The 25,863-nt window shown below is 33.7% G+C and overlaps 2 protein-coding genes across 2 annotated transcripts; both read left to right on the top strand.

Annotated features, from left to right (window-relative positions):
- The first annotated feature begins 1,148 nt into the window (after positions 1-1,148).
- Positions 1,149-12,693, top strand: LOC142632725 (uncharacterized). Its single transcript, XM_075807078.1, has 4 exons — positions 1,149-1,602; positions 1,690-1,985; positions 2,076-2,162; positions 12,586-12,693. The coding sequence occupies exons 1-4, from the start codon at positions 1,149-1,151 to the stop codon at positions 12,691-12,693; spliced, it is 945 nt and encodes a 314-aa protein (XP_075663193.1).
- Positions 10,887-25,863, top strand: LOC142611013 (serine/threonine-protein kinase BLUS1). The gene is made up of 21 exons (XM_075783009.1): positions 10,887-11,130; positions 12,479-13,161; positions 15,149-15,403; positions 15,942-16,066; positions 16,203-16,247; positions 16,331-16,412; positions 16,517-16,585; positions 16,660-16,830; positions 16,933-16,998; positions 18,150-18,218; positions 18,341-18,478; positions 18,629-18,702; positions 19,090-19,296; positions 20,611-20,699; positions 20,946-21,022; positions 23,034-23,159; positions 23,251-23,293; positions 23,381-23,427; positions 24,297-24,358; positions 24,437-24,488; positions 25,250-25,863. The coding sequence occupies exons 2-21, from the start codon at positions 12,994-12,996 to the stop codon at positions 25,295-25,297; spliced, it is 2,013 nt and encodes a 670-aa protein (XP_075639124.1). The 5' UTR covers positions 10,887-11,130; positions 12,479-12,993; the 3' UTR covers positions 25,298-25,863.

Raw genomic sequence — 25,863 nt, 5'->3', positions numbered from 1 at the left:
TCTTGCTAAATGGTGAACTTAAAGGCCACATCATTCCATCTAGAGGTATTCGTCAAGGGGATCCCTTGTCTCCATATCTCTTTTTACTAGTTTCAGAGGGTTTGAATGGGCTTATTCAACATGCGGTAGAGGGGGGTTCAGATTGAAGGGTTTGCTCTTTGTCGCTCCGGCCCGAAGATTTCGCACTTATTCTTTGCAAATGACAGCCTCCTATTTTGCCGAGCTTGGGTAGAGGATGTGATAGCCATCCAAGTTCTTTTGGGTCTTTATGAGAAGGCTTCGGGTCAAATGATAAATTGTGAAAAAACTACCATTTTCTTTAGCAAAAATGTCTTGGAAGCCTTAAAAGAGTCTATTAAAAATCTATTGGGAGTAGCCGAAATCAAAGAATATGAGAAGTATCTAGGTTTGCTAGCGATTGTGGGAAGAAACAAGAAGGCGAGTTTGAACTATATCAAAGATAGGGTGTGGGGAAAACTCCAAGGGTGGAAGGAAAAGCTTCTTTCCCAAGCGGGCAAAGAGTGTTGTTGAAAGCAGTTGTACAAGCCATCCTCACTTTTGCCATGAGCTGCTTTCGTCTTCCGGTGGGTCTTTGCCAAGACATTGAGATACTCATCCGAAAATTTTGGTGGGGTTAAAGGGGAGATAGAAGAAAAATTCATTAGAATAAATGGGAGGTTTTGTGCAAGCCAAAAATAGAGGGTGGTTTGGGGTTTAAGGATCTTTGCAAGTTTAACGAAGCCATGCTCGCAAAACAAATTTGGAGACTGAATTACGACACGGATTCCCTTTTCTATAAAGTGTTCGAGGCCAAGTATTTTCCTAATGGTAACATGTTTGAAGCAAGATCGGCCACGGGGTCTTTTGCATGGAAAAGTATTCTCCGCTTCAAAAACTTAATCTAAAGAAATGCCCGTTGGAGGATAGGGGACGGTAAAAGCATTCAGATCTTCCATGATGCCTGGTTACCAAACTTCAATGAAAGCAGAATCCTATTCCACGAGATGTTCTTGCCCTAGATGCCACAGTGGATATGCTCATAGACCCCCATTCGGGGTGGTGGAATTTAAATCTAATTGACCAATGTTTTTTCCCCCCTGATGCTAAGATTATTAAGTCCTTGCCCCTATGTATTACATCTTAGCCCGATGCCTTGGTTTGGCCAGCTGAAAGGAGTGGTGTTTTCGGTTAAGATAGGATATAAGAGTCTTTGCGAAGACCCTCAAGCAAGGGAATCTGACTCAGAGTCTGCGGAGGTTCATAGGAGTATGTGGAAGGATGTTTGGAGGCTAAATGTCCTAGTTAAGATAAAACACTTCCTCTGGAAATCCTGCACAAATTTGCTCCCCACGAAGGAAAACTTGCTAAAGAAAACCATTATTTCAGAGAATGTTTGCCATCTCTGCTCTGAGCATCTGGAGGATGTCATTCATGCTATGTGGGGCTGTACGAAGGTACGTCAAGTGTGGCAAAGGAGTTTTGGTTGGCTGGATCACAACCTGATTGCAGAGGGATCCTTCCCTAATTTGGTACGCCTAGTGCAGACAAAACCGAGTGTGTTTCCCTTGTTTGCAGTTATGGCGTGGGCTGTGTGGCATCATTGTAATAAATCCCGGCTTCAAGCAGTCACCATTCCTCTTAATCGGCTTGTAGTGTTTGCAGAAAACTACCTATAAAATTATGCAGCAGGTCTCAGACAAAGGCTGCCACTTGCTAGAAGCGTTGTAGGTGCAATCAAATGGAGGCCGCCAAGTGAGAATGTGGTGAAGATAAACTTTGATGGTGCATTGTTTAGGGAGTTGGACTGTGCGGGGCTCGGTGTGGTGATTTGCAACTCAGAGGGCTTGGTATTGGTTGCCCTCTCTGAAAAAATCATGAAACCTCAAACAGCAGAATTGGTGGAGATTCTGGCCGCACGACGTGCGGTGCTATTTTCCATTGAAACGGGCTTCCATAATTCTGTCTTTGAGGGAGACTCTACTTCGGTAATCAAGCATCTACAAGATAGGAGGGTGACACATTCCCAAGGAGGGCATATTGTAAAAGACATAGTGTCTCATTTAAACTCTTTTCAGAGTTGTTCTTTCTCTAATGTTGGTAGGCAAGACAATGCGGTTGCACATGCTTTAGCTCAGAGAGCTAGATTATCTGTTCCTTTAAAGGTATGGACGGAGTCTGTTCCTCCTGCCATTTTTTCCTTTTTACTGTCCGACCTTCAGGTCTAGTTTTTAATGAAGAATTACCTTCCTTCTCAAAAAAAAAATACAACATAACCTTCGGCGCTTGGCTACTCTTATCTCCCTACCAAACTCCATAGCTTTGCTCGCCGCCATAGCTTCAATCTCAACAACTTGATAAGCTTGGGGTAATTGTTGTACTAGGGATGCCATAACAAGACCCCTATTATTTTGGATCACCATGCCTTATGCCCGATCTATTCTCATTTCTCAGCGGGGAAAACCACTCCATCATAAATTTTTTTTTTTTGTTTATAAATCTTGCGGTGGGGAAATCCATCTAAACCTCTGTTTTTGTTGTTTTAAAAAAATGTTATTAAAGTGATTGAAGCATTGAAAGGTCAAAATGGTATTTATGTTATTTTATTTCCATCTCGGTCAATTTGAACAAGAAATATAAGGGGTTTAGCGCAATGTTCTAAAAGTTAAGGAGGTAAAGTGAGTTATCACTAAATACTAGGAATAAAATGTATTTTCTCTGAATTAAACAAAGATAAGTGAGTTTGGATTGAGGTTAGAGTAGCAATCGAAAAAAAGAGAAATGCCATAATCCAAGCGATGGGAAATATCACATGAACAAGGAAAGTTTTCATATCAATTCTAGACACCGTCATTCTTGTGAAGGTGAATTGCAATTAGCAAATAAGATGCAATATTTTACTTATCTAATTATTTTTTAAATTTTTTATTTTTGATGGCCAACGATTCTAAAATTAGGTTTTGTAGAGCCAAATAGCTAAAATTATGACTTCACCAATGTGAATGATCTAAGGAAGCTAGCAACCAAGTTTATTATTGTATTTTGGCAAAAATATCATTTTCGTCCTTACACATTGACCCTATTCCTATTTTGGTTCCTACTTTTTTATTTTACTGCTTTTGGTTTCTAAATGAAAAAAATGTTCCATTTTGGTTCCTACCATAACACCATTACTCACTTCATAGAAATATCATACGTGGCAAATAGAGTGCATTGTTAACATAGAAAATGTTGATGTGTCCATTAAAATAACATTTAAAAAAATTATTTGGTTTTTAAAAAATGTCATGTCAGCAATTTAAATTTTTTTTTTTAAATCCACATCAAATAAAAATTTCTAACCTTCTTATTTAAAAAAAAAAGAAGAAGAAGAAGAAAAAAATAGTTAAATTAAATTTTTTTTTTTGGAAGAATATGAAGAACTTAAAACATGTGTTCTTCATTTCTTCCCCAACTAACCTTGCCTAGAAAATTAAAAATTCTAGATTTTCTTTTCTATTCTTACATTTTCTTAGCAATCAAATCCATAAAATCACTTAGATTTACAAAATAAAAAGACATGCATAAAAATTTACAAAACACAAAGAACATTCAACAATTACACAAAGACATTCAACAAGATTTTCTTATGCTTTGAAACCAAACACTAAAACACAAAACACAAAACTCAAACCCAAATTTTCAGCCTCCATGCACAAGCAAACACAAAACTCAACCCATATATATATATTTTTTATGTTTTTTGAGAAACCAAACACAAAACTCAAATCTCAAATCTCAAATCAATGAACAAAACCCCAGATTAGAAACCACATACAGCCACAAGAACAGACCTAGGATTTCAAGCTATGAGGGGCCAGAGGTAAGCGAAAAAAAAAATAAAAAAATTCAAATACACATCCATATAGTATTAACAAACTTTCAACCAAGACAAATACATAAAAATCATTGTTTCTTAATATATTAAGATGCAATCTTCTACCAACAAAAACAAAAGACAAAAAATAATGTTGTTTCTTAATACATTATCCATGAAAAGGGAACTCGATACTCTTTTAAATTTCAAAATCATCTATGATCAAATACAAGCTAAATGTCAAAGCTATATCATTTTCAATGTATAACATTCAAGAGTTCGTCAAAAAATAATTTTCCATTTTGTTTCCGAGGTTAGTTTTGAATAGGTGTAAGTGAATCATTATTATTTTCTTAAATTTGTGTGGCAATTTATTATATTATATGATTTGTCTTTGTCTTTTGTCTCCATCTCTGTATCTTTGCCTTTATCTCTGTTTTTGGCTCCATATTTTTGTCACTCACCCAGTCTTCTAACTTTACCATTTTTATTCCTTGAAAGTCGAATCACTGTTCCTCTATCCGTCACTTGACCCTATTATTGCCCAACTATCAGATGACAAATAGTCAAACACTAATATATTCTCTAATCTCTACGAACTCTACTCTCTCTCTCTCATCTATATAATATAACTTTACTCACAAACCCAAACACCAGGAAAAAGCCAAAAAAAAAAAAAACTCTCTCAAATAGAAAGTCACAAACACAATCACAGATTCATATATTTAATTCACAATCACCATCATCACTCGTTAGTAAAAGCACAAACACCACAAGCATAGATTCTGACATTCACAAACATTTTATTAGGTTTTGAAGGATAGATTAAATACTTGAGTGTGAATTGTGAAATGTGAAGGTTGGAGCAACGAAGCTGGAATGGGCAAATCGAGTAATTGGCGGTAAGATGGGTCTCGCATGGTGGCAGTGGTGTGGCCGTTTGGGTCTGCATTAGGGCAGCGAGATAGGTCTCGCATGGTGGTAGCATGGCCAGCTTGCTGGGACTCGCAAGATGGGTCTCGGATTCTTGGTCTCTCTTGCCCCTTAGAGTCTCAGTTTCTCTCTGTCTTGACTACTCTCTACGTCTCTCTCGCCTCTGGATTTCTCTCTATCTCACCTCTCAATTTTTCTTTTCTTTATTTTTCATTCGTTTTTTTTTGTTTGGACTAGGTTTTCATTTTGGTGGATTTACATTTTTGTTTTTTAAGATTTACTTAGGTTGGGTTAATAGTTCATGATTTTGGAGGGAGCTCAAGCTACAAAGTAAGGGGCCCCAAGTATAATTTTTATTTATTTTTCTATACTGAAAATTAACCTACTAATTTTTTTTGGGGCCAGGGGGGGCTGGGCCCCCGCCTGAGTCCATCCCTAAGCCACACAACCTTAAATTCGACAACCCACACACCACCTTTAACCCTAGATTTGAGGATGCCGATTTAGTTAGCCCATGGGTTTAGAGAGAAAGCCATCGTTGGTCTCAACCATGGAATTAAAGAGAGAAATTTTGGGTTTTCTTTCATGGGTTTAGAGAGAGAGAGAGAGAGAGTTGAGTTTTCGGCCAAGATTTAGAGAGAGAGAGAGAGGGTTGGGTTTTTGACCATGGGTTTAGAGAGAGAGAGATGGGTTTTCAACCAAGATTTAGAGAGAGAGAGAGAGAGAGAGAGAGAGAGAGAGAGAGAGAGCTTGGGAGATTTCCATTTGATCTTGGAGATTTTTGTAAAGAGAGTGAGAGCTTGGAGTATTTCGTAGAGAGAGAGAGAGAGAGCTTGGAAAATATGAGTTGGGTCAGACTGTTGACTGAAGTTAATATGAGCTTGAGTTCTAGTGTTGTGTTTGGTTACCAAGAATGTTTCAGAAAAATTTAAAAAGTTATGCAAACAATTTTTTCCTAATCTTTAAAACTGATTTTTTTTTGTTGTTTTTTTTTTCAATTAAAATTAAAATTAAGAAATTAGAAGTTTTTAATTTTTGACTTAAAAAAAGAATTAAATTGCGGACGTGGCATTTTTTAAAAGCCAAACAAATTTTCTTAATATTATTCTAATAGACACATTAACATTTACTGTGCCAACAGTGAACTCCATTTGTCACGTATGATATTTTTGTTAAGTGAATAACGATAAGGACAAAAATGGAACGTTTTTTTTTTATTATTATTTAGGGAATAAAAGCGGTAAAATAAAAAAGTAAGAATCAAAATGGGAATAGGGTCAAAATGTAAGGACGAAAATGGTATTTTCGTCTTGTATTTTTACTTACCAATGACCATGTTGGTCTAATGGCACCTCCCTAAGCAACTACCTAAGGCTAAGGGAGTCTCGGGTTCAAGACTCGGGGAGGGCTATATTTAGTATTGATATATGCTTCTAAACTAAGCTAAAAATAATAGTAATAATAAAAGAAGAAGACGAACTTATCTCTTAAGTATATAATGTGGGGTAATATAATTATAATTTTGTATTGAGTAAGAAATAAAAGATCGTTGTATCAATGTTATTTTTACATCAAAGTTCAAAATAATGACTCATTCATGCACTGGTATTGGCAATGGATCCTACCATGTGAGTCAGTGAGTGGGGGTGATGTTGGAACCAACAATTATTCATAAGGAGATAATATTTCCTATCATATTACACAAAACTTTAGGTAGCAAAATTGTAATTCAAATGCCACTACTTGTGTGATCACTTACATGTAGTATACTTATTGCATATAAAATTGAAATCTAAAAAAAGTAATAATAAAATAATTAAAAAGGAAGAAAAAAATCCAACATCTTCAATAAACATTCAACATGATCTTGTGGTTTTCAATATTCAAACTTTTTGATAGTTGTCTTATACCATCCTATACTTTTATGCCTAATTTTTTTTTACAAAATCTTTACCATCTTTCTTAAAAAGTGTTATGCTATGTTTGAAAGTTTTGAGAGAGAGGAGAGTAAAGGAGAGTAGTGGAGAAGAGAGTAGAGGGGAATGGTTATCCTTCACCTTGTTTGAATGTTTTTAAAATTAAGTAAGAGGGAAGGGAATAATTAGTCTTTTTATTTGTAATTTTGTTAATAAAGTAAGGCAAATTTGGTAATTCATTTGGTCAAGTGTTTTTCTGCTCCACTCTCCCTCTAAATCTCTCCAATTTGGGGGAATTAAAAATGAAGGGTTAAAAGTAGTTCAAACCCCTCCAAAACCCTCTAAATTCCTCCCCCTCATTCCTTAAAAAATCCAAACAAGGTAATTTAATTACTTTCCCTCCCTCTACTCTACTCCCCCTCATTATCCAACCATAGTATAAGTGATTATCATAGGAAACTTTAATTAGCCAATTTATTAATCAATGTCCTTTTTATTTGAATTTTTTTTTTCTTCAAATAAATAAATTTTAATAATTTTTTAGCCTTTTTTTTCTTTCTAAATGTTGCTTATTTTTGTTTTGAACCTTATTTTTGAGTTCAAACCCCATTGTAGGGATGGCAAAATACCCTGGCCTCGTGTAAATTTTCTTCACCTCAAAAAAGGGATAACACAAGAATTAATTTTACTTATTTTTCTTGTTTTGATCAATCCTAAATATGCATGTATAGATATGTAAATTCAAATTCTTCTTTAAACGTATTATAGTTCTCAAAACTTGTATTTCTAATAGGGCAAATTACATTTTTTTTTTACCTTAAACTATCACCCCGATGTTTCTAAAAAAAAAAAAAAAATACTATCATCCCGATTATAGTTATACTTGACCCCTCTAAACTATTAAAATGTACAACTGACCCCCACTTTTATACACTACACTTGATCCTTTAACGTTTGAAAGACCAGTTTACCATTCCGCTATCCATTTTGGAGAAAAGTAAATTGGTTTTTCAAAGTTATTTTTTTTTTCATATTTAACACAGAAACAAATGGCATATGAGACATTGAAACATAGTTCTAACTTTGGAAGTTTAATTGTGCATTTAATAATTAGGAAGTTAAGGGTAATCAGGGTAATACTCTAGTATGAAAAATATAGTTAGACAAAGTTTAGCTACAAAATTGTCAAAGGCCTTATAACTGAATTGACATCTTCCCATGCACAAATTGTTTGGGGGTTTAGGAGGAAAGGGTTCGAGTTGCGGGGTTATTGACAACATGTTGTAATTATATTTCAAAAATATTTTGAATTAAGAAGAATTTTAGGTTATAACTAATTTTGTTACTAAACTTAAAAAAAAAAATTAAAACTAAACTTTGTTCAATATAATTTACAGTTTTTAATATATTTTTCCTCGTTTTTTCTCTCATCTTTTTTTCAACATGTTGTAATTATATCTCAAAAATATTTTAAATTAAGAAGAATTTTAGGTTATAACTAATTTTGTTACTAAACTTAAAAAAAAAAAAAAAAAACTAAACTTTGTTCAATATAATTTACAATTTTTAATATATTTTTCCCCCTTTTTTCTCTCATTTTTTTTTTTTTAATAATTTTTTTTTTCTCTCATCTATTCTACCATCATTACCGTCCCCTTCACCTTATTAAGGTAGCAAAGTCACCATTTATATTCCCCCAAAAAGTAACAACTAAAAGGGAAAAAATCCACCCAATTAGGCATCATGGTTGACCTTTGACTTCCTTACCAACTCTCTTCCCAGTGACGCAATCACTCCCCCCCCCTTCCCATGCACAAATTGTTTGGGGGTTTAGGAGGAAAGGGTTCGAGTTGCGGGGTTATTGACAACATGTTGTAATTATATTTCAAAAATATTTTGAATTAAGAAGAATTTTAGGTTATAACTAATTTTGTTACTAAACTTAAAAAAAAAAATTAAAACTAAACTTTGTTCAATATAATTTACAGTTTTTAATATATTTTTCCTCGTTTTTTCTCTCATCTTTTTTTCAACATGTTGTAATTATATCTCAAAAATATTTTAAATTAAGAAGAATTTTAGGTTATAACTAATTTTGTTACTAAACTTAAAAAAAAAAAATAGAACTAAACTTTGTTCAATATAATTTACAATTTTTAATATATTTTTCCCCCTTTTTTATCTCATCTTTTCTTTTTTTGATAATTTTTTTTTTCTCTCATCTATTCTACCATCATTACCGTCCCCTTCACCTTATTAAGGTAGCAAAGTCACCATTTATATTCCCCAAAAAAGTAACAACTAAAAGGGAAAAAATCCACCCAATTAGGCATCATGGTTGACCTTTTACTTCCTTACGAACTCTCTTCCCAGTGACGCAATCACTCCCCCCCCTCCCCGGACTTGATACCTAACTCCTCAAAAGTAAACTAGCCGATACAATCCCGTACTTCTAAAACCCCCGAGATTTTCACTTACTAAAACTCAAATCTCTTGGCGGTCATCATTTCTATTTTTTTGTCTCACAAATAAATTTGAAAAAATAAAATAAAAATAGAAGATCACAATCATGAAATTATGATAGGCCAACTATTAGTCTATTACTCATCTTCAAGGGAGTTCACTTTTTTTTTAATACATAAATAAGTATTATGGAAAATTTTAAATAACTCAGGATATTTATTAAGTCAATTATTTTTTATATAACAAATAATAGTGATAAAAAACAGTTATAGTGAATTTCTTTTAATGAGTAGGTGTGTAATACTATTTACCAAGTCGAGTAAAAAAAAATACTTTTACTAATTTAAACTATATTTAAAAGACGTTTATCTAAAAGATAGGTTTATTTTAACACCTCCATACTTTTTATTCAATGACAAAATACTTTAATAATTGAGCAAATTAGAACCCACTTTGATTTATTATTATTGATGACACATTAAAAAAAAATTATGGGTCTATGAAAATACTTACCAATCAAAGTGGTATTTCTTTTGAGGTTCAAGTAAGAGTTCAACATCATTGATATTAATTTCTTTGTAGTGTTCTATATTCATGGTTTGAACACTACCTCTCCTCACCTCACTGTCTAGCTATCTAAAAATGTAATTTATTTTATTTGGGGGGGGGGGGGGGTCTTCTTTCCCCTTAAGCATACTGCTCTCAATTTACCTAATTTTATGATTAGAAAATAAATAGCATTATAATTAGTTGAGAATCTCCTCTTTACTATCTTTCAAAATATTATGAGACGTATCGTTAGCCTTCTTCACTGTTATGTGTTAATCAATGCTTGATGCGTAACAACTGACATGACAACATAAGCAAACCCAACAATAGGCTTTCTTGCCAAAAAATACAAGATAATAATTTTCTTAACTCTTCCTATACTTTTTGGTTATAAAGCTCAATTCTATAGATATCAATATTATACCATATTCATTATATAAATAAAAATTATGTTTTTTTTAATTTTATATTATATGGATCATATATCTTTTGATAAGTATATATTATGGATTATATATAATGTATTAATAATTTGATATCTTATGAACTTATTTATAAATAAACTTGAACTCTCATATAAAGTCTATACATAAACATATTTAATACCTATAATCTTATATCATTTATATACTTATATGTATCCGTTATAATAGCCTGATTTTTATTTTTATATTTGTTTCAAAAAGTATTTTCTATAAAACTATATCATTTTCTTATATTTGATAGCAATTTTAAATGAATTGAAAAATAATATTTTTAACTTTCTTTATTTAGTTTGCTGTGAGATATAACTATTTTCCAAACAAATCTTTAAACATAAGTCGTTTTTCTGTTGACCAAATATAATTTTCCTTTGACTGATTTTTTCTAATACTACCAAACACTAAAAAACAGAAAAATAAAACTATATTTATAAAAAGATTTTTCATCCAAACGGGCTCAACTTAACTCGATTACTAAATAAATATATATAAACAAATCTCAATTCATATATACAGTCATAACTTGTCATATTATATAGTTTATTTTAATTATATTCTATGTACACACCTGAAGAGAAACTTATTTATATTAAAAAAAAAGAAAAAAAAAAGTAAAGAAAGAAAAGCAATTCAGCTTTTTTATTAATATTTGGTAATATAAAATAAAAAAACGGAGAGAGATTCGATCCCAGGACCTGAGGCTCGGACAGTTGGATACAGAAGGACACACACACAGAGACATAGGCGAGAGAGAGAAAACAAAAACAAGAGACAGAGATATCAAAAAAAAAAAACCTTTCTTCATCGTCGCCGTCATCATCATCATCGTCATCGGTTACGTCGAACTGCAGCTGAATCGGCGTCGTTTTGTTCTTTTTTTTTTGAGCCGTCAGATTCAGTCCTGTGTTCGATGTGCTTTGTCCCAAAACCCTAGGTCCGTACTATAAATCTCCACGGCTTAATTCCAATTATCATTATTTTTAAATTTTTTTTTTGTTGGTTCTAATTTCAATTTATTATTTTTTTTTTCTTTTTTGGATTTGTTGAGTTTTGTTTTGTTTATGAAATTGAATATTCAGTGTTTTTGGAATGAAATGATTCAGTTTGATTAGGTGAAGTTGGGACACTTATAAAAGATTGAAACTTTTTAAGTTTGATGATTTGGGATTGGATTGAAGCTTGGAATTTTGTTTGTTTGTTGCTGTGGATTTTTTCTTTTCTGGGTTATGGAAAATTTAAATTTTGGACTAATAAATCTGAATGCCAAGTACTGTTATTGTAGTGATTCATTGTTGTGAGAGTTTCTTTGCTGGGTTTTGCTTATTTAGCTATGGGAACAATCAGAGAGTCCTTGGCATTTGCTTTTGTAAGAGCTTTCTTTATTTGGGGTTTAGAAGCTAGATTAAGTAAATGCATTCAGGGTTTAAATCTCCCTTTCTCCACTTGTTGTGACAGTTGAATTTTATATATATATATATATTTATTTATTTAAAGGTAGATAAATTTGTATTTGAGTAAGCCAATTGCTTGTTGAGGAATTAAGTGATGTGGCACTTCTAATAGGACCCTCTAATACGTTTGCTCCAGTGCTATATGGAATCTAAAAATTGAGCTGTTTTTAATTTTTGATGGAGATTGTTTAGGTAAAAGATTACGGGTATTTGGTGTGCATCAAAATGGAGTATTTTTGGGGCCAGTTGAATTGTCTTGCTTAAATGAGTGTCCTTGATTCATTTTGACTTGAATTCAGCAATAACAACAACAAAGCTTTAGTCCCAAAATTTTGGGGTCATCTATGGGTCCTCAACAGATTAGTTAGGGTCATTCACATGTATTCTTTTCCTCCATTTTATGATGCATTTTATGTAAATACCCCTTGATGAATGTCATGTATCTGTTTGATTGAATCCTCTTAATCTTGTAAGTAATTTCATTAGAGCAAGTTAATGAGCTATTATATTGGGTTGATTTTATTGTCAAAATGCACTTAGGAATGAGATGAAAAAACTCAAGAAATGCATATATATTTTTTCTATACCTTGAATTATGGAGTTTTGTTACTTGTTAGTACCTTTTGCTGTTCCTGATTTGAGTCACAGACTAGTGGAGGTAATGAATAATGACATCCTTCTACCTACCACCAAAAAAAAAAAAAAAGTCCTGTATGTTCATTAGTTTTTTTATGGGGTCCTGTATGTTCAATAATTCCCACATTATGCCAAAATCATTATTTTTGCATCAACTTCAATACCACTCTAATAACTAACCTTTTGAATTTGTAGGAGTTATCTGCTTATTTTTCCTCAACAAATACTGGTTCTCCATATTCAGTGTGCATGCTATACACAAAACATTTTTGTTGGTGTTGGGAGCTTTTATTGTTGTTCAGGATTGGACATTAGCCTGTCGTTATGCTGAGGATACTGAAGATGTAATTGATGTTTCTGGGCTCATGACTTATTTACTGGTGTGCAGTTCTAGTAGCAAGTCTACATGATAGCTTATATACCTTCATCTTTCCCTCAATTTGAGATAACAATCTTGCACTTGCTGTTATCCGCTTGTGTTGCTTGAGGGTTGAGGATCTTGGCCCTTCCGTGGTCTTCTCTTAAAAAATTGGCTTGATGAAGTCAATGGATACACTTACTGTTTTGTCTTGAATAAAGAGAGAATGGTACCAAATTGGAAGAAACCTCACATTAAGTTGACACCTATCTCCTCAGCATACATTTTATTCATGTTCTCTACAACATCTAGGAGTAAAGAGGGTGTTAATGGTGCTGCATAAGAAGAAATCATGGAGCATGTATTAGAGAAAAAATTCCCTCTCAATGCAAAAGACTATAAGTTATACGAAGAAGTCGGTGAGGGAGTCAGCGCCACTGTGTACAGGGCTCTCTGTGTTCCACTTAATGAGATAGTTGCAATCAAGGTTCTTGATCTGGAAAAGTGTAATAATGACCTGGTAAGTGCCTATTTGTCCAAATATCTCGTATGATATAAGATTTTGATGTGTAATTAATACACACACACACATATTCCCCGGATGCGCAAATTTCATTTTATATATATAAAAAAAATACACACACACACACATCCTTGCATTTAGTTGATACTTGCCAAATGGTACACAATTATATATGGTTTGCGGTTGTTATCACTTGCAATACAATTTTCTGTATCAGATATCATGTTTTTACTTGATTGATTGGTTAATTTCTCAATTATGCATATGTAGAGCTTAATTTGTTTGGCTACCATTTTCTTGCTGTATCAGGTATTACTTGATCAATTTCTTAATTTCACAATTATGCATATGTAGAGTGTAATTTGCTAGGCTACCATTTTCTTCGAGGATTTGTTGCAACATTGTTGACTGCAGTTGCTTATGATCATGGAAAGAGAGGGCAAATTTTTTTATAATATGGTTTAATGGCTCAATTACAAGTCATTCTGTTCTATATATTGCATTGATTTCTCCAATATAAATATAAGGTTGTCAAAATCGTGATCCTACACAGGATCGTGGGAGGTAGGTGGGATCGTGGATTGTAGGATCGGATCGTGAATCGTAAGATCCTACATATATTCAAATCTAAAGCAAAAAACACATTGATAATGACTTTGTATGTTAAATAATCACGTAAATTGTGATTTATCCATAAAAAAAAAATATCTGCATCATATAATGCAATTTGTATGTCACATCGCTACGTTTATATTAACGAAACAAATATATTTAAGTTTTGACCCAATGTATCAAAAAAGTCCAATAAATGTTTAATTAGCAACCAAATACCAAAATATTTATCAGCACATATGGAAATATTTTCCAAGTTCTAAGTTTAAAATCCAAAATAAGTTATCAAATGGAAACTAGCTAACTAAAATATAAAATCCAAAAGCAAGATGAATATTAAGGTGAAGTGAACATTTAATTATTCCTATTTTAGGGTTTTTATAACCACCGTCCTAATCATCATCATCATCATCTAGTTCATCATCTATATAGACATTGTATATTTGTATTCTAGAGCTGCAAAAAAGATCTAGATACAACTTCACACTTAACTATTCAAGTTATGCCACTCAGAAACAATTATAGAGTATGCTCAAAAAAATCAATCAATTAATATACAAATACAAGTATACTAATAAAATTATATATATGAAAAACATTTTAGTAATATTAGAACACAAATTAATATATTGATTAAACAAATTTAACATCATTATAGCTTAAAAGGTAGCAAAGCCAATGTAAATTCTTTATTTAGAAATGATGAAGCATTCCTTTATTTTGATTACAAGTGAACTAGAAAGTAGAAAACATTTGCTTAGGTTAACATAATTATATAAAAATATTAAAAATTCATACCATCACAACATAGTAAAATAAAAACCCTTAAAGCTTCATCAAAACAAAAAATTTATCCCATAAAGAAAAAACCAAAAATTGATGTTTTGGTAGGATCGGTAGGATCCCATTTGATCCTACGATCCTATACGATCCTACGTGATCCTATTATTTTTACGATCCTAGTGCGATTTTAAATATTTTGGTGAGGTAAGATCGTAAAATCGTGCAATCCTACAATCCAGTTTGTGATTTTGACAACCATATATATATATATATTGCATTGTGCATGTCACATTTGTTCTCCTTGCCGTTAAAGATGTTTGAAAGACCTGTTTGCTTAATCTATTTCAAGTCATCCCCCAGGAGTAGCACAATTGACCAGAACCATGCCCCTCTAGTTCAAATTCCCCCTTCCCCTTTCCCTTTGGCCAAGACCTATAAAAAATCAATTCCAGTGGAAACATTACTCATGGCACTTCTTATGTCAGACTGATGCTTATTTTTGAAACTTTCAACTGCTTAAATAAATAGTAATGCAACTTATTATGCTACTTTGGTATTGAGATATATATTTCTTTGGAAAAATATGCAGGATGGTATCCGGCGAGAGGTACAGACAATGAGCTTGATTAATCATCCAAATTTGTTACAGGCGCATTGTTCTTTCACTGCTGGCCACAGCCTTTGGGTTGTGATGCCATACATGGCTGGTGGATCCTGCCTTCATATAATGAAATCTGGTTACCCTGAAGGTTTTGAGGAGCATGTTATTGCTACTTTATTGCGCGAGGTTCTGAAAGCTCTTGTTTATCTTCATGCCCATGGGCACATCCATAGAGATGTGAAGGTGACTTACCCTACCTGCTTGACTCATTCGCCTCTGAATGAATTTATTTTTTTATTTTTTGTTTTTTTTGTGCCTATTTTAGCAGGAAAGCACCATTTAGTCAGTTATTGTTTCCACTATAAATTTTGGACTTTTTAATGCCATGTTTCATAGAACATATTAAAATAGTTTCCTAAAGCCAAGGGTTCATGATGGCAATTATATATATATATATATATATATATATATATATATATATATAATCTATTACATGATGCAGGAAAGACATGTCTTCTGTTTTTTAAGATATAAGTTATGCTTGTATGGAGTATAGAATCTCTAGGGTCCCACACCTTTTTTATTTGTTCGTAGCATATCAAGGTCAAGGTTTCTAGGTTGGTTTTCTTGTTTATATGAAAGCTAGGATATGTTTTGAATCATATGTCGTATTTTGATTTCATGTTAATTGTTTTTTCGTCTTTTTAAATTCTTTCTTTGCTCTTGCATGTGAGAATGCATTATGTTGTTCTTATTAATGTTGGGGAACATGGGTTTGCAGGCCGGGAATATCTTAATTGATTCTAATGGTGCAGTCAAGTTAGCTGATTTTGGTGTATCAGCATGCATGTTTGATACTGGAGATAGGCAGCGTTCCAGAAATACTTTTGTTGGGACTCCATGCTGGTAGGATTTATTATTTTTATTTTCACTGGGCCTTCCATGATTTTCCATTTTTCTGAGATCCCACCAGAGTCCTTGATTTATCAAGGCAGTTGAATTTTATATATGATTTGATACTCCTTTTTCTCCCCTTGGTCAGGATGGCTCCTGAAGTTATGCAGCAATTGCATGGTTATGACTTCAAGTCAGTGGTTTGCTTATCTTGTACATTTTTTTGTCCCTTTTTTCCACCAGTATTTCTCATTCTATAATAATCTTTGTAAATAGAGCGGACATATGGTCATTTGGAATAACTGCACTTGAACTTGCACATGGCCATGCCCCATTTTCCAAGTACCCTCCAATGAAAGTAAATTTCGGAATTTTCTGTGATTTACAATGCTTTTGTGTACCGGATTTTATTCACATATGTTTGCTGAATGATCCTTTAGTCTTGTTTATTAATTATTGCAGGTTTTGCTGATGACTTTACAAAATGCACCTCCAGGTTTGGACTATGAAAGAGACAAGAGATTTTCAAAGGTTTGTTGTTTACTTGAAACTTTCTGATATCTAGCGCTCTTGAATATTGTTTTTGAAGCGTTCTATTTTTCCAGTCTTTCAAAGAGTTGGTAGCGACTTGCTTAGTGAAGGATCCAAAAAAACGTCCAGCTTCAGAAAAGCTATTGAAGCACCCTTTTTTCAAGCATGCACGCCCAAATGAATATCTGGCTCATACCATTCTTGATGGCCTTTCTCCTTTAGGTGATCGTTTTAAAATGCTGAAGGTCTCTTTCTTATCAGAAATCTCTCCTTCTAATTTTTAAACTGTGTTTGAGTTGAAGCATAAGTTCTGATATAATTCCTCTGCATTGTCTTTTCTGTTTAAGGCAAAAGAGGCTGATCTTCTTGTTCAGAACAAGGCTCTTTATGGGGATAAGGAGCAGTTATCGCAGGTGAGAATTCTTCAAAATCATTAGAACAAGTAAAAAAAAGAAGTAATATTGCATTCTAGTCCCACATGTTTCCTTTCTTTCTTCTCTGTTCCCATATTTTAGGCTTTCTGATATGAAATGAGTATGTTTGTATTCATCCTTTCTCAAAGGAGCTTTTCTTTTCTTGGCCAAGAATCTTTGGACCAAGTTGCATCTCCTTCCGTAATAAACAAGGGGTTCAAATCTTACCAGGAATATAAAAATTGGACAAAGACATATGGGCATTAGACATTTAATGCATACATACATTGTTTTCCAAATTCCCCTCTCTCTCCAGCTCGCTTGCTTTATGAGGTCAGGGGAGTGCCTCCTAAATAGGAGAAAAAACAAGGCTAATAATCTTGAGGATGGTCATGTGACAAGAAACATGAAAAACCTGTACTTCTGTAGAGCACTTTTGAAAGCAAATGTTGGGAACTCTCTTATAAGTGTTGAATCTGGTATTAAACTTAACATACATGAATTCATTGCTTATTTGCAGTGTCCAATACTAGTCATGATGGGAAATAATTGTGAACTTGTGTGGAAGTTAGATCCTTAAATTAATGTGGAATGAACTCTAGTAGAGAGAAAAGGAGTTGCACGAATTACTTTTCTCAAGGTTTTATTTAATTAATTTAAAAACTGTATCAGTATTATGGGGTTGATTCCCGTTATCTGCAAGCAAATACATTCATTGTTACCATGTTCTCAACGGTCAAACTTAGGTTTATTGGTTGATTTTACATTTACTAAAGATTTTATACCTGGTTTTATCTCTTTATTGCCGCATTGTTGTGCTCAAGTTGGCTTTACTGCTGTTGGCAATGAGCTCTAGCTCATATGGCACTTCCTTCTTCTTTAAGAATGGGTGGACATTGAGATTGTGGGTTCTATACCCACTGAGTGCGTGTGTATTACCAATTAAAATAAAGTTGGTTTTACTGTTGTTTTTATGTTTATGTCCTTTTGGTTGCTTTTTCTCCCTCTCTCAGTGTTTATTTGATAGCTGATGTTTAAAGAAAGTAAATGGCGCTAATTTCTATGCTTGTGTCTTTTGTGCACATGCACTAAGAAGTCTCTAAGTTGGGTTTCAATGACACCCTGAATGTAAAATTCTCATTACTTTGCAGCAAGAGTACATTCGAGGAATAAGTGCCTGGAATTTCAACCTTGAAGATTTAAAAACTCAAGCTGCCCTTGTAAGTAGTGTCAGTTCCTAGTTTTATGTCTAATTACTTTATTTCATAATATCTTGGGCAAAGGGTTTTCTGGTGAAAAATTATACTGTTTTCTCTTATTATTTGAACTGTGCTGCCTGCAGATACAGGATGGTGGCATGCCAAATGCTGAAGACTCGGATGCTAATAAGCAAAAAGATGGGCATGATTTTGTTGGGTTCCCAGCTGAGAGCCTGTCCCATGAAAGGGCCAATAATTCAAATGCTGATCCTAGTCAGGAGGTATCACTAACATTGCTAGAATTTGCTCTCTTTTTTTAATTGCATTTGTGTTCATAAAATCCTTTGAATCGTTGAAATTTCATTCTTCCATCTGTTTGACATCTGCCTCTTATTTATTATTAAAAAAACATCTTCCTCTGTTTTTTTCAGGACGGGTTCAATGATATCAGTGATTTGGAGAGTTCATTTGCTTCATTTCCTATAAAACCTCTTCAAGCACTTAAGTATGAATTGTTATTATTATTATTATTATTTTTGGCCTTGTGTTCAATTCTTAATTACTCAATCTTAAATTCTTTAGCACATTTACCGGGTTTGAGCATACTGCAAACTTTTCCAAGAACCATCATGTTGAAAGATAATCTTAATGGGATCCTGGCAAAAGAGAAGTACTATATAATATTGCCAAGTAATTTATTGCACACAATGTTTTGTTTTGTTTGTTTATAATGTTTCCAGCTATTGATTACTGTTCTTTCTTGACATTCTTATATCCTTTGCATTAACTCAAATGATAATAAATTTAGCAGTCTGACACCTATATTATTAGCACCCTGATATTCATCAGTTGAATTTATCCTTTAATTAAGCAACCATGTCTTTTGATGCAGAGGTTGTTTTGATATTTGTGAGGATGATGAGATTACAAATAGTCCAATAGGCGTGGATCAGGAAAATGGACGAAATGAGGGTGGGAGTTTGTGTCAAGGTAGTATTTTACATCGCCATGCCGTTCCAGAGCATAAAAAATTCTTGAGTGGTTCGCTACTACAAGAGAATTCTCTATCTCCTAGGAAGGTTATTGGTGATGGGGACAGGTAAGCCAGTTCTAATAAAATTCAACTTTGTTTTGTTGTTGTCCTCCTGATTTTTCTTTCTTCATATTTTTTTAATGCTCTCACTCATTAAGGAAGAGATGTCTTGTTGTCTTTCCATTAACACATTCCTATTTAGAGTATCATATTTGATGACTTATTAGTTTTGATCAGTGCAAAGGAGGAATCATGGATATAATCCTTGAACTTGAGTTATATTTGTTTTTGATTTGGTTTATGGGCAACACTCATCATGATATGAAGACCATGTGGTCTTCTGATATGCTAGGTCTTTAAACCTCTCTTAGTAAGGTGCTGGTCATAATATGTATATATGTTGTAGTGTCACAACTTTGTCAGTTCATTTGTATATGGTTTTCTGCGGTTTCTATATGAATTGGTGTTATCAGACTCCTGTTTTTGTTCTCTTTCTTCCTTGGGAGAGGGTTGTGTGGGGCTGCGTATGTTTTTATAACTCTTCTATTTATCTGATTTTTTTGAAAGTTGAAACCATTATGTCATAGAAATACGGTTGCTTTGCTTGGAATCTCATCTTGTTGAACTGTGGATTGTCATGAAAATTAGGGAGTACTAGTTTTATGGGTGACATGGTTGCAGTTTTAGTATTGTTTTATCGTAGGAAGCAGAGACACAGAAAATTGGCTGCATATCCATGTTGGACACAGACATGCCTTGGACAAGACTGCATGTGTTCCCAATCTTTTTTTTCTCCCACAAAACTCTGATCAGAACACTCACTACCATTGATCTGCATATTTAAATTTGTGATTTTTCTTAGATTTGGAAAAGCAAATTTCTTCTATTTTATTGTTATCTGTGTTTCATTTGGCGTGATTTGTGAATCAGTTATATGTGCGTCTGTGTGTGTGTGTTTGGCGTGAATCAATTGTTGGCTGTTTTTTGATGCTCGCGTGATTATTTTCCGGCATTGATCTTTGCATTAAAATTTTAAATTTTTTTTTTATTTTTTATGTGCAACATTATGTTATCTTATATTTTGTTTTTTTTTAAAAAAAGTTAAGTCCAAAGCCACTACAAAATTCACAACAATTTTCACAACTGCTGAGGTGGCTGGTTCTGATTGGTGTACACTTAAAGTGAGATTGGTGTTGTTCCCATGTGAAACTGATGTTTCACAACTGTGTTTGTACCATTATTGTTTTATTAAAAAAAAAAAAAAAGGTTTCTGTTGTCTTGTAGTTATGTTGTGCATTTGAATTATCATGTCATGTACTTGAGTTGAGAAGTTTGGATTTAGTAAGCTGTAATAACTCCTGTCTTGAAAATGTTATGAAGGGATTATCTACAATCAAAATTCCAAGCTGAGCGTAACTATAGTGGTACATTGTATCGTCAGAAGAAAGATGCTAGTAACATTTCATCTGGTACGTCCATTGTGATTTTATTGATCAACGAGCTCTAGCTCAAATGATACTTATTTCCCTCATAAGAATGGAATCTAGGCTAAGGTCATGGGTCTTAAGACTCACTGGGAGCATGTATAACTTACCAATAAATGAAATTATGATTTCCTTACTTCCTTCTCTCAACCCTACTTCTTATTAAAGACGATGTCACTTTTTTGTACTTATGAAGAATATAACATTGAATTCTTGCATCTGCTGATGTAGTTGAAGATACTTCAGAAGGAGCAGTTGTACAGCGTAAGGGGCGCTTTAAGGTCACTTCGGCAGACCTCAGTCCCAAGGTACATATGCATTCATAGGCTGTCATCTCTACTCAACCTGAGTCTATGGTTAGCAAGTGGATTCCATCAGTCTGATATAATATTCAAAAGCAGCCTATTTTATATGAGTTTTATATCATTAGACTGATGAATGTCTGTGGGAAATAATATAAGACTTTTTACTATTTTGGGACCTAATCTCTGGGTTGTATATATTTAGTCTTTGTTTCCAATGTACTTGGGTTGCTTCTCTTTTGGCACGTTTGATCCTAGCATTCCCCTGGGGAGCTTCTGCTTTGGATTAGCCTTTATGTGAAAATATTTTGAGATCTGAATGGAACAATTTTTTTCCCTAACTGCACTAATTTATTCAAACAATATACTACCTTTTACTTAAATTTCTTGTCAAATTATTATTATATGTGACAGCATAGTTTTCCCTTTTTATCAAATTTAATTGTCTATGGAAACACCCTACTTCTAGATAACTGGCAACTTTCACCCTTCAAAGGGGAGAGCCGGAGGTCTCCAACGTCAGTTGGGGTGGGGGAGTGGTGGAGGGCTAGTATCCATCATGCTGCATAGCACATAAATAAAAGAAGTCTATTGAAGCAATATAAGGGTTTTTTTTTTTTCTTTTCCTTTTTTGGGTTGATAAGTAAAATATTCATTAATATAATTATGATAAGTAAAATATTCTTTAATATAATCAAAAGTAGTGCTACCTAATTAAATGGGATGTGTCCATAGAACAAAGCACAAACTGTAAAGAAAAAAAGTTTAGAAAAGAAGAAAACAAAAAATACTACAGAAAATTAGAAGACTTCATATGCTAATGTCACTTACGTTGAGCTAGTTTCACCTATACAGCTATACTAGTGTTGGTATATAAAGTCTATACAAAGTTTAGTCGTTTCCAATTACATATCATAGCAAGACATTGTCACATTATTTTTAGCATAAGATTGTCCCACTGTACTAATTGCAGTTTCAATGGCCTTTCTATAGAATGTGCCTTCGTGCTGTGGATGGAACTGCCTGCTATCCTAAAGTTTGGCAGCATAGAATGTAGCGAAGCGGATTTATTATCATCATCATCATCATCATCAAGTTCCAAGCTTGTTTTACTGGATGGATGCAACTGATATGCCAACTTCTATATATAACATTAAATTTGTAAAGCACTGAGACGCAGGGCAACCAAAACAATGGCTGCACAAATTTCAAAGGAACAAAAAATGAAATAAACCTAGGTATCTAAACCTAGGGTTGCTTAGAATTAGCACCAAATAGGATAGAAAACCTAGGAATCAGAATCTATGGTTAACTAAATTCAGCACTAGGTCATTGGAAAATTTCCAACTAATTTTTTTCGCCATAAATTTGTCTCCATTGGAGCACAATAGCATGCTCATACAGACTACTAAACCATCCTAATTGATTCAGATCAAAGTCAAATTATTGAATTACAAATATAAACTTGACTCTAGGAAATTAAATAAAACAAAAAATAAGTAATTAGCTAATAAGACCTAGAATAATTTTTTTTCCTTTTTGATAATTTAATGTTACAGCAAGTGAGTGAGGAGGGATTTGAACTCTGGTTCTCCTCATAATGAGGACTAGGCAATGCCATTGACTACAAGGCTCTTGGCCTACAACACAATTCAATGGACCAATAATAAAAATACAACTGACTTCTATAATAAAATAAAAAAAAATTTGCCTTTGCGCTTCCCCCATCACACTGCTTCCTATATGAGGCTTTCTTATACTTTTGGTTTGAATTTCACCATTTTTTTTCTTGGTTAGCGTCATCCTTGTAGGCTTTATGTCCATTGTTATGAATTTTACTCAATTTTTTTCCTTTTGGAACTTGTGGGGGGGGGGGGGGGGTATATGATATATAAATTGTGATTGGTTTTTTATAAAGTGCTTTGATGCTTGAAGTTCTGAAAACTAGGTATGGAACTTAGCAATTTATATTTTAGGCAATGGCTTTATAACCATTGCCATACTTTTCTCTGTACAGGGTCCTACAAACAGCATGTTTAGCCCAATTTCTGGAGGTTCAACCAGTATAACAACCACAAACCTAACGGCCGCCTCAATTCTGCCATCTCTGCAATTCATTTTGCAGCAGAACTCCACACAGAGGGTAAGTTTAAATTTGTATTTCCTACCTTACAGTGTAGAGATATTATGCCTCAAAATATTTACTTCTTTTTTCCTTTATAAAAATTTGACAGGAAGAACTTATGAAATTGATCAAGTATGTGGAACAAACCTCTGGTATGGCTCTCATCTTGATCATTCACTTTGCTGGTTAATCCCACATGCAAAAGTTTTGTTGGATTTGACCCCTTTTGCTTGATACAGGTAAGCATGCTGAGTCAACTGAGGTAGTCACAAGTGACCTGTTGCAGGTATTCTCATTTGTCGGAACCTTTAAAAAATAGTGCTTGCGAAATATACTAAAATGTCTAAAGACTATTCCAATTTAAGCAGTAATCAGGTTTTATTTTAGTGTTATGTTTGTAAAAGGGGACAATCACCTATGGTATAAATAAAGTAGTACTTAGTAACTTGTAGTGCCTTCACCTGATGAAACTATCTAGCGGAAATATGATTTTGAATACTTGGGTTAGGATCTCCAAATGACGTTCTCACGTCTGACTGATTATTCTCTTAATGGGAGATTGAATATGGGTTGCAATAGGATTTGAGAAAGGATGGGAAGAATAGGATGATATGGATATGCACACATAATCTTTTTTGTGAGATGGTTTCATTATTTGTTGATATCTTAAATTATAAATTGAAACCATCCACTAATAAAGGCTATTCATTCAAACATAAAAAAACTGGCTGCCAACATAATTATCAATTTCCGTGTTTGGCCAAGAGGAAGCAATCTGGGTTGTAGTAGTCCCCTTTGTTGGTTATTGACCATTCTTGAAGCAACTTTATTTATAGATTTTCTAATTACTAAGTGAGTAGTTTATGGCATAACAGCCTAAACCCCTTGATAAAACATGGTGGAGGATGAGTTAGTGGGTTCAAGATCCATTTGGCTATGTAATTACCAATGAAAAAAACTACAGCCTTCTCTTATTCACTTTCTGCACTGGTAAATCAGTATATCTGAGGAACTAATAGTTCCAATTTGACTTATTATGAGTGTGAATTTATGTAACTATTTTTTTTAACGATTTTTAGGGTTAAGGTAATTCAATGTTTAGACAACAGTTGCTTTCTGTTTAATTAAATGTTCTCATATTTGAGCAACATGCAGATGCCTCCTGCTACCACTAGAGAGAGAGATCTGCAGTCTCAGGTGTTTCATATGCAGCAAAGGTACAGGATGAAATTTAGTGATATCTAATTACATACTTTTTAGTCTCATGCTGAACTGAATCTCATCTTTGATGTCAGTATCGGGAGCCTTGTTGAGGAATTGCAGAGGCAGAAGATGAAAAATGCCCAGGTATGTATTTCCCTAAGTGGGATTGTGTTTGCTTTGTTGGCCTGTTTTAAGCAGTTGATATTTGCATCTTTCATTGAGTGCAAAATGGCCATTGGTACTAGTTGTGGACTTTGTGGTTGAAATCCTCTTTGATGGCACTTCTTTAGAAAATCAGTTCCAAGGCATGCATCTGACATTCTGACTCCTTAAATTTTTCGATGTTGTATTTTAGTTTTGCTCTTCCCCCCCCCCCCCCCCCCTCAAAAAAGTGTTGTTTTTCTTTAATTCTATCAGGTAAAATCTATCTATATGTGGATGCTGTTCAAATCCTTATAAGACATTAGTGCCTAGAAGCCACTACTGACATTTCCACAAGGACAAATCATTCTAACAAAGTAAAGCATCTACATTTCCATGCCAATTGCCACTTTATCAAAGTTAATGTATTCAATAAGTATGAACCCCAAAGGGTTAGTATAGTGGTTCCTTGGTTTCAAAATTCTCGCCATGAATAACACCATGATGAAATGTATGCCCCTGCACCTCTTTAACTCTCCACAAAATTAAGTATAAAAACATAGCTCTTTCTTCTTTGCTAATTTATTCTTGAACATTTCTCTCATCTCAATTTGTTGTAGTATGAGAATGGGTGTACGGGGTTTGAGTTGGTCTAGTGATTGAAGTGGATTCTTAGGGTGGTCACAAACTTGTTTCTCTCTATTGTTCACTCGCTTTCCAGTCATTGAACAGTCTAGGTGTCTTTTTGTCTTTGGGTTGTGCAGTTAGAAAGACAACTAAATACTTTGGTGAACAAAGAGGATGATGCATAATGATGTTTTTTGTATTTACCACCGCCTTGTGAACAAAAAGAAGCATAATTTCTTTATAGTTGGTTGAGGAAGCCTAATTTCTACCGGTCGATTATTTCTTCAGTGGCTAGCGAGGGTCTTCAAGGTACTTTTGAAGGTATAGGGCATTTTTTATTGTATTTTAGTGTATCATATGTGTGAACGTGTGTAAGGCAGATACCCAATTTTGAAATGCTATTCCTTGAGTCACGCTATCATGTAATTTATTGACTGCTTTTGTAATTATATTCAGTTTGGTCCTCTCTATGTACTAGCCTCGGTATTTTTTTTTTTTTTTTTTCAGTCCCCTGGAGAGGGGGTGTTCTTATTGTTATTTGTAAGATCCAAGAAAGGACAAATATTTTCTTTGTGCAAAAAAAAAAAAAGATACAGAAAGGACAAAGGTTTATGTGGGCTCTCTGTACGGTTAAAAGCCACAACCTTCGGTTGCTTTCTTCTCCAAGTTATTGTCAAAAGTCTTGTACCTCAATTGACATGTATTGATGTTTTCACTTTTCAATAAAGACCACAAAGGTTCAGATTTTTTT

Source organism: Castanea sativa, chromosome 1, assembly GCF_040712315.1.
Source record: "Castanea sativa cultivar Marrone di Chiusa Pesio chromosome 1, ASM4071231v1".
Classification (NCBI taxonomy): domain Eukaryota; kingdom Viridiplantae; phylum Streptophyta; class Magnoliopsida; order Fagales; family Fagaceae; genus Castanea; species Castanea sativa.
Note: the sequence above shows the minus strand (reverse complement) of the source record. Positions and strands in the feature narration are given on the sequence as shown.